Source organism: Oncorhynchus clarkii, chromosome 25, assembly GCF_045791955.1.
Source record: "Oncorhynchus clarkii lewisi isolate Uvic-CL-2024 chromosome 25, UVic_Ocla_1.0, whole genome shotgun sequence".
NCBI classification, from domain to species: domain Eukaryota; kingdom Metazoa; phylum Chordata; class Actinopteri; order Salmoniformes; family Salmonidae; genus Oncorhynchus; species Oncorhynchus clarkii.
The window spans coordinates 44,320,589-44,334,449 of NC_092171.1; the positions used below are offsets into that span (position 1 = coordinate 44,320,589).

Here is a 13,861-nt window from a genome sequence, read left to right on the forward strand (position 1 = left end):
AGGTGGTGCTGGTACAGGATGTAATACCCAGAGGATGTCTCTATGTGGTGCTGGTACAGGATGTAATACCCAGAGGGTGTCTAGGTGGTGTTGGTACAGGATGTAATACCCACAGGGTGTTTCTAGGTGGTGCTGGAAGACAAAGCTCTTTCAGTTTTGATTCTTCTGCTAATGTATTTTAAATCAAATAATTTCCCACTATATCAGCATTTGAGTTCAATCACATTCACTCCACACGATCATATTAGTTAGGGGAATGAGCCTGTGTGTGTGTGTGTGTGTGTGTGTGATACCTTCTCCTTCAGGGGTATTAGAAGCTTAACATTAATTGAACAATCTGTTTTGTATACGTTGTTCTTCTCTGGAGTTCTAAGTCCCCTTGCCCTGCCTTTTTACCTTGTTTTTAAAAAATCCTCTATGTTTGTCTTTCACGTGTGTGTGTGTGTGTGTGTGTGTGTGTGTGTGTGTGTGTGTGTGTGTGTGCGTATACATATACTAACCTTAACCTCAAACTGACAGCAGGTCCTACGCGGCAAAAGAGGAAACAACACACGTTTTCATCACAGTTCTCCTGGTTCTGAACAAGTACATTATTGACCCCGACTCTTTCTACCCAAATTGTCCTTTAATGAAATAGTCAAAACACACAATGATATACAACGTATCAGGCCAGCTGATACTGCCGTGGCCTCCCCTCGTCATCATAAAAGGTCTTCTTCTATATTGTTCATAGTTAGTGTAAAAACAGCTGTACTAAAGACCAGTGGCGAGGATAAACTAAACTGAATATTCACACGCCTGGTCCCAGATCTATTTGTGCCGTCCTGTTGTCATTAACCACGTTTCCATTCACAGTGTCTATTTCAGTAAAGTCATACCGTATAAAAACAAAAAAATGGACAAATGGAAACTGTGATGGAAACAGGTCGTTTCAGTACAATTTTATAAATGTCGACAGACAATTTGTTTCGTTCAAACATCTTTTTTTTTTTTGTCGGGAAAATTTAAATTATGCGAGAAATGGCGTATTTTATGCGCAAATATTGATATAATTGCTATCGAACCGTATCAAAGTAAAGTTGGGAGTCACGAGATGATATTGGCGTGTGGTCCTCTCACTACGGGGAAACCATGTAGTTTATTAGGCTACAGATGAACTGATTTATGATGAACATCACAGGGTGGTGAATGGATGCTGTGAGCTGGACGTTCCTTGGTCTGGTGACATGATGATCGATGCTTGACTGCCGGGTCGACAACAACAAACATATCTTCTCTCTGATCCATAATAATCTGATCATGTAGATAGATGGCTTTACCCGAGCTGTTGGCTAGAGTACGCACGTGTGTGCTATTCAGCGCAACAAACTATCAATACGAGTTGAAAATGCGATGGAAAAAACATTTTAATTCGGTAACGTGAAAACCTTTTAAGTGAAGAAGTACTATTTGTGCGCACTACGTCATCACGGACTGATGTTTTATCCGCAACAAATCCAGTTTGGTGGAAACACCACTGGTGGGAAAATATGCAGATTTTTTTTATGCAGATTTTTTTTATGCAGATTTTTTTTTAAAATATATTCGCATGAAAATTTGTCGCCAATTGGATGGAAACCTAGCTACTGTTGACCACTTTCCCAACAAGCCAAACAACTAGTTATGAAGGTATGAAATATTCCTACCAATGTAAAGATACAGCCTCATCAACTACATTATCTCTCTACCTTTTTAACAAACAACTGACATGTTGACCAGTGTCCCAACAAGCTAGTTAGAACACATTAAATCTCCCTGTACTACTCTGCTATTCAAATCTGAAATGGCAACATTCACTGGGAATACAGACTTGTGTTGAAGCCGCTGTGTCTTGTTTCAGATCGACTACATTGCAGTCGGATTTACAAATCACCTTCCTAAAAATGACTTCTCATTGACGTTTTGTATTTCAGTCTGTCTGTCGTCGCTGACTACAATGTAGTCCATCTCAAACACCCCGGTCGTTTCAAAGCCTCAAGTTTGAGTCCCAAATGGCACCCTATTCTCTATATAGTGCACTACTTTAGACCAGAGCCCTATGGCACCCTATTCTCTACATAGTGCACTACTTTAGATCAGAGACTATGGCACCCTATTCCCTTTATAGTGCACTTCTTTTGACCAGAGCCATGTGGGGAATAGGGTGTCATTAGAGACACAGTCTGTCCCCTGTCTCTCAGGCCAGGGGTGTGAGAGGGCGTGGTGCCCTAGCGAACCGTGTTCCCCTGGCCTTGCGGCTGTGCTCCCTCCGCTGGTTGATGGCCTTGGTGGAGGCTCTTAGTTTCCGGAGCCTCAGTGCTCTCAGCTTCAGTTGTAGATCCTGGGGTAACTTCCCCCCTTTAGCTAGGATCTCGTTCATCCTCTGCCGTGGAGTCTTGATCAAGATGAAGTCACAGATGGTGGGGCGTGCTTCGGTCCCGACGTTGCACCGCCTCATGGAGGGAAGGTATCCCTCCGCCCACACTGTCACTTTGTATTCCCCGGGGTTCAACAGACGCCAGTAGTCCCCATCAGCCGCTAAAGGAGATACACAGGAGAGTCTCAAGATCATTCATTCAGAAAATGTATCAAAAATATTTTGTCGATAATACCACAATTAAAGGGGGATGGGGACCTAGCTGATACAAACTGATGTTTACAGTAGAATAAAATACATGGCTTGAAACTAAAGAGATACATGTAATTGTGTAACAAAGACAGTAAAGTATCCGTTTTTTTAAAGATACTGTTGCATCTTGGGAGTAGAATAAAATAAATGGAAGCCAGGGGTAAATTAAATGAAGATACGAGAGAGAGCACGGACTGTGTTTTGGCGGTGTATTGTATATGTACCGTATTTGCTGTAATAACGGATCCGGAGAAGATGGCTGCCGTTTTTACTGGGGCTCCTAACCAATTGTGTTATCGTGTGTGTTTTTTCACGTTGTTGGTAACTTATTTTGTACATACGTTATGACCGAAAAGAGCTTCTGGATGTCAGAACAGCGATTCCTCGCCTCGTACTGGAAGAAGATTTTTTCGTTAACTAGTAGGACACGAAGGATTTACTTCAGACACCCGACAAGGCTCAAATCCCCGTCATTCACATGAAGAAGAGTCGGATATATAGGGGTCGTAGGTCAGGGTGCCTTGTAAGAATCCGACGGCTAGTGGATAATCCTCCTCTACCATCAGTCCTATTAGCCAACGAGCAATCATTGGATAACACCATAACAGCGCCGATCAAGACTATCAACTGGACATTAAAAACTGTAATATCTTATGTTTCACTGAGTCGTGGCTGAACGACGACATGGATAATATACAGTTGGCTGGGTTTATGCTGCATCGGCAAGATAAAACAGCTCCCTCCGGTAAGACAAAGGGTGGAGGTCTGTGTCTATTGGTCAATAACAGCTGCCTCCGGTAAGACAAAGGGTGGAGGTCTGTGTCTATTGGTCAATAACAGCTGCCTCCGGTAAGACAAAGGGTGGAGGTCTGTGTCTATTGGTCAATAACAGCTGCCTCCGGTAAGACAAAGGGTGGAGGTCTGTATCTATTGGTCAATAACAGCTGCCTCCGGTAAGACAAAGGGTGGAGGTCTGTATCTATTGGTCAATAACAGCCGGCTGGGTTTTAGTTCCATCAGCAAGATAAAACAGCTGCCCGGCGTTTTCCTGTTTCCTCTTGTTTCCTCTATTTCATCTATACAGCTCTTAGTGCCAGCATCAGTTTGGTAAGACAAAGGGTGGAGGTCTATTGGTCAATCAATAAGAGCATCGAGGACGTCGTCCCCACAGTGACGGTGCGTACAAATTCAACAGGTGTAGTAGCCCTTAACATTTAGTTTATTTAGTAAATACTTTAACACTAATTTTTTCTTAACTGCATTGATGGTTAATTTAGGGAGTGTTAGTAAGCATTTCATTGTTGTATTCGGCGCATGTGACAAATAAAATTTGATTTCATTTGATTTGGAAAAGGCCACAGGATGGTTTTTCAATTACCGTCAAATATTTCTTAGATGTTTTTCCAATAAATTTGAATATTTGTAGCTACTTTTTAAGTACCTGCAGTCAACTTGTGCAATACGTCAGGAGGTAAAGAAGATTGCGTTTTTCATGTCTCATTATTTTACATGAAGTTTACCGTAGTTCAGTTGAGCCAGTCACATTATGAAGCTTACCGTAGTTCCCCAGGACAGTTGAGACAGTCACATTATGAAGCTTACCGTAGTTCCCCAGGACAGTTGAGACAGTCACATTATGAAGCTTACCGTAGTTCCCCAGGACAGTTGAGACAGTCACATTATGAAGCTTACCGTAGTTCCCCAGGACAGTTGAGACAGTCACATTATGAAGCTTACCGTAGTTCCCCAGGACAGTTGAGTCTGTCACATTATGAAGCGTACCGTAGTTCCCCAGAACTGTTCAGCCAGTCTCATTATTTAACATAAAGTTTACTGTAGTTCCCCAGAACTGTTCAGCCAGTCTCATTATTTAACATGAAGTTTACCGTAGTTCCCCAGAACTGTTATATTATGATTATTAAGTTATCAGATATCTTATAATGGCTTTCTGCCAGTAGTTCTGTACAGTTGTCATTTTTTCCCTGTGCTTCCTGTTAGCGTGTTTTCCCTCCATTCTTCTCCCCTCTGCTCCGTGGACACAAGCTGCTCTTCCTTCAGAAAAGCATCACAACTTTGTTCATTTGCACAATTTCTCTCATTTACTTTCCCTTGTAATTGAACACACACCTAAAAAAAATGATATTCTGTAGCTACTAACTATGCTTGTATAACTTTACATTCTGTAGCTACTAACTATGCTTGTATAACTTTACATTCTGTAGCTACTAACTATGCTTGTATTACTTCATGAGCTGGATTTGCCCGTCTTTGCAATTTGTTTATGTTAGTTTTCGCTAGTTTAGCATCTCAGCGTCTGAGATTTCGCTATTAGATTGTGCACATTTTGTTAGCATTCTGTTACTAGAGGCCCAATGGGCTTTTCTTGTGTTTTCAGCACCCCCTTGTGTGCTATGCCGGTAACACCGTAAATCCCTAGCACGGAGCATTGTGTCTGCTACTACAAGCAGTTAGAAATTGGTGCTGGCAGGAATTTGACATACAAGCAGTGCGAGGTAAACAGAAAAAATGGCTGATTATTTTTCTGTTTCTTCTGTGTAGTGTAGTGCATCATGTAAATCGTTCTAGAATCTTATGTCTACCTGATCGTATGTCGTGGTCCAGGTCTTCCACTTTCACAATGGCGTCTGCAATGCCTTTCTTCGTCATCTTGTCTCTCACCACTCCCTTGATGCCTCTGTGAACCTGGTAGAGGCAAGGACAGAACATCAGAAACAGAGATGATCAGGGAACATCAGAAACAGAGATGACCAGGGAACATCAGAAACAGAGATGATCAGGGCACATCAGAAACAGAGATAATCAGGGAACATCAGAAACAGAGATGATCAGGGAACATCAGAAGCAGAGATCGTCAGGGAACATCAGAAACAGAGATAATCAGGGAACATCAGAAACAGAGATGATCAGGAAACATCAGAAACAGAGATAATCAGGGAACATCAGAAGCAGAGATCGTCAGGGAACATCAGAAGCAGAGATCGTCAGGGAACATCAGAAACAGAAATAATCAGGGAACATCAGAAACAGAGATGATCAGGAAACATCAGAAACAGAGATGATCAGGGAAATATCTACAAATTGGAGAGCTGGTAAGAGAGAGCTGGGATATGCAGTAGGACAGTATTCTACAAGTGAAGTCTTTCCAATTGGGGCCATTTCCAGTAGTTTGAATAACTCCGATACAGTATAACTTTGGTAAATAATCCATGTAAAGAACAGTAGACCTGCTCCATGTAGACAAGCAGAGACTCCTTGTTGTTCTCCCATTCTGTAGGAAGCTCGCTGGCATGAGGAAACTTGTCACACGACAGCTCCACCGTCACCTCGAAGCAGTTAGTGTGCATGTAGCTGAAGTCATTCATACCTGGGGGACAAAAATATGGTAACAAAACACATGAAAAACAAATAGTCTTTGATAAGGGCCTGAATTTATATATATATATATATATATATATATATAACTACTGACTCCCAGGGACGGTGCTGGTTATTATATACAGTGCCTTGCGAAAGTATTCGGCCCCCTTGAACTTTGCGACCTTTTGCCACATTTCAGGCTTCAACCATAAAGATATAAAACTGTATTTTTTTGTGAAGAATCAACAACAAGTGGGACACAATCATGAAGTGGAACAACATTTATTGGATATTTCAAACTTTTTTAACAAATCAAAAACTGAAAAATTGGGCATGCAAAATTATTCAGCCCCTTTACTTTCAGTGCAGAAAACTCTCTCCAGAAGTTCAGTGAGGATCTCTGAATGATCCAATGTTGACCTAAATGACTAATGATGATAAATACAATCCACCTGTGTGTAATCAGGTCTCCGTATAAATGCACCTGCACTGTGATAGTCTCAGAGGTCCGTTAAAAGCGCAGAGAGCATCATGAAGAACAAGGAACACACCAGGCAGGTCCGAGATACTGTTGTGAAGAAGTTTAAAGCCGGATTTGGATACAAAAAGATTTCCCAAGCTTTAAACATCCCAAGGAGCACTGTGCAAGCGATAATATTGAAATGGAAGGAGTATCAGACCACTGCAAATCTACCAAGACCTGGCCATCCCTCTAAACTTTCAGCTCATACTAGGAGAAGACTGATCAGAGATGCAGCCAAGAGGCCCATGATCACTCTGGATGAACTGCAGAGATCTACAGCTGAGGTGGGAGACTCTGTCCATAGGACAACAATCAGTCGTATATTGCACAAATCTGGCCTTTATGGAAGAGTGGCAAGAAGAAAGACATTTCTTAAAGATATCCATAAAAAGTGTCGTTTAAAGTTTGCCACAAGCCACCTGGGAGACACACCAAACATGTGGAAGAAGGTGCTCTGGTCAGATGAAACCAAAATTGAACTTTTTGGCAACAATGCAAAACGTTATGTTTGGCGTAAAAGCAACACAGCTGAACACACCACCCCCACTGTCAAACATGGTGGTGGCAGCATCATGGTTTGGGCCTGCTTTTCTTCAGCAGGGACAGGGAAGATGGTTAAAATTGATGGGAAGATGGATGGAGCCAAATACAGGACCATTCTGGAAGAAAACCTGATGGAGTCTGCAAAAGACCTGAGACTGGGACGGAGATTTGTCTTCCAACAAGACAATGATCCAAAACATAAAGCAAAATCTACAATGGAATGGTTCAAAAATAAACATATCCAGGTGTTAGAATGGCCAAGTCAAAGTCCAGACCTGAATCCAATCGAGAATCTGTGGAAAGAACTGAAAACTGCTGTTCACAAATGCTCTCCATCCAACCTCACTGAGCTCGAGCTGTTTTGCAAGGAGGAATGGGAAAAAATTTCAGTCTCTCGATGTGCAAAACTGATAGAGACATACCCCAAGCGACTTACAGCTGTAATCGCAGCAAAAGGTGGCGCTACAAAGTATTAACTTAAGGGGGCTGAATAATTTTGCACGCCCAATTTTTCAGTTTTTGATTTGTTAAAAAAGTTTGAAATATCCAATAAATGTCGTTCCACTTCATGATTGTGTCCCACTTGTTGTTGATTCTTCACAAAAATACAGTTTTATATCTTTATGTTTGAAGCCTGAAATGTGGCAAAAGGTCGCAAAGTTCAAGGTGGCCGAATACTTTCGCAAGGCACTGTATTTGATACACTGACGATTTTGCAGGTTTTCCTACCTACAAAGCATGTAGAGGTCTGTCATTTTAATCATAGGTACACTTCCATTGTGAGAGACAAAAATCCAGAAAATCACATTGTATAATTTTTATGTAATTCACTTGCATTTTATTGCATGACATAAGTATTTGATCACCTACCAACCAGTAAGAATTCCGGCTCTCACAGAACTGTTAGTTTTTCTTTAAGAAGCCCTCCTGTTCTCCACTCATTACCTGTATTAACTGCACCTGTTTGAACTCGTTACCTGTATAAAAGACACCTGTCCACACACTCAATCAAACAGACTCCAACCTCTCCACAATGGCCAAGACCAGAGAGCTGTGTGAGGACATCAGGGTTAAATTGTAGACCTGCACAAGGCTGGGATGGGCTACAGGACAATAGGCAAGCAGCTTGGTGAGAAGGCAACAACTGTTGGCGCAATTATTAGAAAATGAAAGACGTTCAAGATGACGGTCAATCACCCTCGGTCTGGGGCTCCATGCAAGATCTCACCTCGTGGGGCATCAAGGATCATGAGGAAGGTGAGGGATCAGCCCAGAACTACACGGCAGGACCTGGTCAATGACCTGAAGAGAGCTGGGACCACCAGTCTCAAAGAAAACCATTAGTAACACACTACGCCGTCATGGATTAAAATCCTGCAGCGCACGCAAGGTCCCCCTGCTCAAGCCAGCGCATGTCCAGGCCCGTCTGAAGTTTGCCAATGACCATCTGGATGATCCAGAGGAGGAATGGGAGAAGGTCATGTGGTCTGATGAGACAAAAATAGAGCTTTTTGGTCTAAACTCCACTCGCCGTGTTTGGAGGAAGAAGAAGGATGAGTACAACCCCAAGAACACCATCCCAACCGTGAAGCATGGAGGTGGAAACATCATTCTTTGGGGATGCTTTGGGGACAGGACGACTGCACCATATTGAGGGGACGATGGATGGGGCCATGTATCGCGAGATCTTGGCCAACAACCTCCTTCCCTCATTAAGAGCATTGAAAATGGGGCGTGGCTGGGTCTTCCAGCATGACAATGACCCGAAACACACAGCCAGGGCAAGTAAGGAGTGAAGCATCTCAAGGTCCTGGAGTGGCCTAGCCAGTCTCCAGACCTGAACCCAATAGAACATCTTTGGAGGGAGCTGAAAGTCCGTATTGCCCAGCGACAGCCCCGAAACCTGAAGGATCTGGAGAAGGTCTGTATGGAGGAGTGGGCCAAAATCCCTGCTGCAGTGTGTGCAAACCTGGTCAAGAACTACAGGAAACGTATGATCTCTGTAATTGAAAACAAAGGTTTCTGTACCAAATATTAAATTCTGCTTTTCTGATGTATCAAATACTTATGTCATGCAATAAAATTCTAATGAATTACTTAAAAATCATCCAATGTGATTTTCTGGATTTTTGTTTTAGAGTCCGTCTCTCACAGTTGAAGTGTACCTATGATAAAAATGACAGACCTCTACATGCTTTGTAAGTAGGAAAACCTGCAAAATCGGCAGTGAATAAAATACTTGTTCTCCCCACTGTATATATATATATATATAGGAGAACTACTGACTCCCAGGGACGGTGTGCCAGGCTCCTCCGTTAATGATGTTGTTGTGCTGTTGGAAGTCTTCAGAGTGGCAGATCCTCCTATCAGGGTTGGCCATGACCAGGTTGGTGGAGGCGTAGACCGTGGCCAGCCAGCGGAAGAAACTATCGTCAGCTGTAGGGGTGTTTTCCTGAGGGGCCCAGTCCCGGGTGCAGTCGAAGGGGTAGGTAACCACCAGTTCCCCCCCGTGGAGGTTGGCACTCAGGACAAAGGGGATGTCCTGCATCCAGCTGATGACCGCACGTGTCTCTGGGGTCACCTGGGACAGAAGAACATGTTAGTAACACGTGTCTCTGGGGTCACCTGGGACAGAAGAACATGTTAGTAACATGTGTCTCTGGGGTCACCTGGGACAGAAGAAAATGTTACTAACACGTGTCTCTGGGGTCACCTGGGACAGAAGAACATGTTAGTAACACGTGTCTCTGGGGTCACCTGGGACAGAAGAACATGTTACTAACACGTGTCTCTGGGGTCACCTGGGACAGAATAACATGTTACTAACACGTGTCTCTGGGGTCACCTGGGACAGACTAACATGTTACTAACACGTGTCTCTGGGGTCACCTGGGACAGAAGAACATGTTAGTAACACGTGTCTCTGGGGTCACCTGGGAGAGAAGAACATGTTAGTAACCCGTGTCTCTGGGGTCACCTGGGACAGAAGAACATGTTAGTAGCATGTGTCTCTGGGGTCACCTGGGACAGAATAACATGTTACTAACACGTGTCTCTGGGGTCACCTGGGAAAGGGACAGACGCACATGTCAGACAGCCTGGGACAGTACTGACAGCCTGGAACAGTACAGACAGCCTGGGACAGTACTGACAGCCCACTAGGCTGTAGAGAGACGGAGGCCCACAGCCCACTCGGCTGTAGAGAGACGGAGGCCCACTAGGCTGTAGAGAGACGGAGGCCCACAGCCCACTAGGCTGTAGAGAGACGGAGGCCCACAGCCCACTAGGCTGTAGAGAGACGGAGGCCCACAGCCCACTAGGATGTAGAGAGACGGAGGCCCACAGCCCACTAGGCTGTAGAGAGACGGAGGCCCACAGCCCACTAGGCTGTAGAGAGACGGAGGCCCACAAGGCTGTAGAGAGACGGAGGCCCACTAGGCTGTAGAGAGACGGAGGCCCACAAGGCTGTAGAGAGACGGAGGCCCACAAGGCTGTAGAGAGACGGAGGCCCACTAGGCTGAAGAGAGACGGACGCCCACTAGGCTGTAGAGAGACGGAGGCCCACTAGGCTGTCGAGAGACGGAGGCCCACTAGGCTGAAGAGAGACGGAGGCCCACTAGGCTGTCGAGAGACGGAGGCCCACTGAGAGGAAGTACATACCTTCCTACAGATCAGCTGTCCTTCATACACTGAATGTTCTGTTTTCAATGTGTTCAGCAAGGGGCCAATTCCATACAGAGTTAAGTGCTTGTAATTAATTCAATTTTTATGAACTTTTCTTCACCTGCTGTTATTCACTTGTTATTAATCTGCTATACACCTGTTATTCACCTGCTATTCACCTGCTATTCACCTGCTATTCACCTGCTATTCACCTGTTATTCACCTGCTATTCACCTGTTATTCACCTGCTATTCACCTGTTCACCTGCTATTCACCTGCTATTCACCTGTTATTCACCCGCTATTCACCTGCTATTCATCTGCTATTCACCTGTTATTCACCTGCTATTCATCTGCTATTCACCTGTTATTCACCTGCTATTCACCTGCTATTCACCTGTTATTCACCTGTTATTCACCTGCTATTCACCTGGTATTTGTTTGGGGTGGAGATCAAAGGTGTGGTGAAGGTGTATCTACTGATACACTGTATTAATGGAGGTGTGTCTACTGATACACTGTATTAATGGAGGTGTGGAGGAGGTGTGTCTACAGATACACTGTATTAATGGAGGTGTGTCTACTGATACACTGTATTAATGGAGGTGTGTCTATAGATCCACTGTATTAATGGAGGTGTGTCTACTGATACACTGTATTAATGGAGGTGTGTCTACTGATACACTGTATTAATGGAGGTGTGTCTACTGATACACTGTATTAATGGAGGTGTGTCTATAGATACACTGTATTAATGGAGGTGTGGAGGAGGTGTGTCTACTGATACACTGTATTAATGGAGGTGTGTCTACTGATACACTGTATTAATGGAGGTGTGTCTACTGATACACTGTATTAATGGAGGTGTGTCTACTGATACACTGTATTAATGGAGGTGTGTCTATAGATACACTGTATTAATGGAGGTGTGGAGGAGGTGTGTCTATAGATCCACTGTATTAATGGAGGTGTGTCTACTGATACACTGTATTAATGGAGGTGTGTCTACTGATACACTGTATTAATGGAGGTGTGTCTACTGATACACTGTATTAATGGAGGTGTGTCTATAGATACACTGTATTAATGGAGGTGTGGAGGAGGTGTGTCTACTGATACACTGTATTAATGGAGGTGTGTCTACTGATACACTGTATTAATGGAGGTGTGTCTACTGATACACTGTATTAATGGAGGTGTGTCTACAGATACACTGTATTAATGGAGGTGTGTCTACTGATACACTGTATTAATGGAGGTGTGTCTACAGATACACTGTATTAATGGAGGTGTGTCTACTGATACACTGTATTAATGGAGGTGTGTCTATAGATACACTGTATTAATGGAGGTGTGGAGGAGGTGTGTCTACTGATACACTGTATTAATGGAGGTGTGTCTACTGATACACTGGATTAATGGAGGTGTGTCTACTGATACACTGTATTAATGGAGGTGTGTCTACAGATACACTGTATTAATGGAGGTGTGTCTACTGATACACTGTATTAATGGAGGTGTGTCTACAACAGTGGAGGCTGCTGAGGGGAAGACGGCTCATAGGAATGGACTTCATTCCAGACATTATTATGAGCCGTCCTCCCCTCAGCAGCCTCCACTGGTCTACAGACACGTCGTATTCTGACCTTGCCTTAATTCCCTGATAAGGCCTCCACCTTTATGACCAACAAAACCATGAATAAGGTCTAGAGAACCTTCCGGTTCCACGTGGAAAAAGCACCTACTTCATTTTTCACTGTAGAAATAACACCCTTCTCCATGGACTGTCATTTACCTCTTGATAAGAGCTATTGATAAGAACTATTGATAAGAACTATTGATAAGAACTATTGATAAGAACTAGGTCAATTAGTAATTTGTTTGGAGAAGGGAATTGTAAATATAAATGACAATTATTTTATTTATAGTTTACCTTATAATCTCTGGAGACAAATGTGAAACCAGTCATATGGCAGCAAACTGAAGCAGGAAAGTTGATGAAATGTTGTGCCATTATGCAGAATTTAAATTGTCCGGGCTTTTTACACTTCTACGGTTGTTGCTCAATATGCGATAATGTGACTAGAATTATGTTGTATACAACAGCCAACTTTCCAGGACATAGACATGTCTTATACGAGCAGAAAGCTTAAATTCGTGTTACTGTAAATGCACTGTCCAATTTACAGTAGCTTTTACAGTGAAATAATACTGTGCTATTGTTTGAGGAACAAAACACTTTTGTCACGGTAACTGGTTTGATACATTCACCTCTGAAGGTAAATAATGTACTTACATTCAATAATCTGGCTCTGATGTGTCATCCTGAGGCTCCCAGAGATAAAATGTATAATAGTTTTGTTTGATAAAATCCAGTTTTATATTCTACAGATTGACCCCACTGTTGTCTCTGGCTCCAAACCCATCCCATCCGGACATCTAGATGTGTGATAGTTTATGTATAAGCTAATGATCCATCATGTATTACATTTCTGGGAGTGTGTAAACTTACATTTTTTATTACCATAGCATTTATGTATGTTCTCTATAGTTATGTAGTTGAAAATGAATATATTGACCAATTCGGCACATTTGGGCAAACTCCTGGCAGACTTTATCCGAAATATTGAGTAGTAATGTAATTCTTCACTGGATCAGTCTGACACTTTGTACACACACTGCTGCCATCTGGTGGACAACATTTAAATTACACCTAGGATCCTATCTTAATGTATGGCATTTCAAAAGCTGATGGAGAAAAGAAAATGTGAAAACGCATGGTTTATTTCTTTGTATTATCTTCTACCAGATCTAATGTGTTATATTCTCCTACATTCATTTCACATTTCAAAGTGTTTCATTTTAAATGGTATCAAGAATATGCATATCCTTGCTTCAAGGTCCTGGGTTACAGGCAGTTAGATTCAGGTATGTCATTTTAGGATGAAATTGGAAAAAAAGGGTTCCGATCCTTAAGAGGGGAATTACACAGTTTTCTGCCAGGACTATTTTTTCCCTTTCAGGTGTGATTTAATCATTGACTCAGCACGTCCAATTTCATTGTTTCTCTATGCACAATTGGAATTTTAAGAGTGGAAAAACAAAACA

General features: G+C 42.8%; 1 protein-coding gene across 1 annotated transcript in view; it reads right to left on the reverse strand.

The window, feature by feature from the left end:
* Nucleotides 1-606: 606 nt before the first annotated feature.
* LOC139383496 (probable carboxypeptidase X1) overlaps nt 607-13,861 on the reverse strand; it is a 35,068-nt gene continuing 21,813 nt past the window's right edge. Inside the window, exons 10-13 of the mRNA XM_071128054.1 lie at nt 9,378-9,672; nt 5,893-6,032; nt 5,248-5,350; nt 607-2,556 (exon numbers count right to left, since the gene is read on the reverse strand). Of these exons, the coding sequence (XP_070984155.1) occupies nt 2,216-2,556; nt 5,248-5,350; nt 5,893-6,032; nt 9,378-9,672 (879 nt within the window). The 3' untranslated portion in view covers nt 607-2,215. The remainder of the gene's footprint in view (nt 2,557-5,247; nt 5,351-5,892; nt 6,033-9,377; nt 9,673-13,861) is intronic.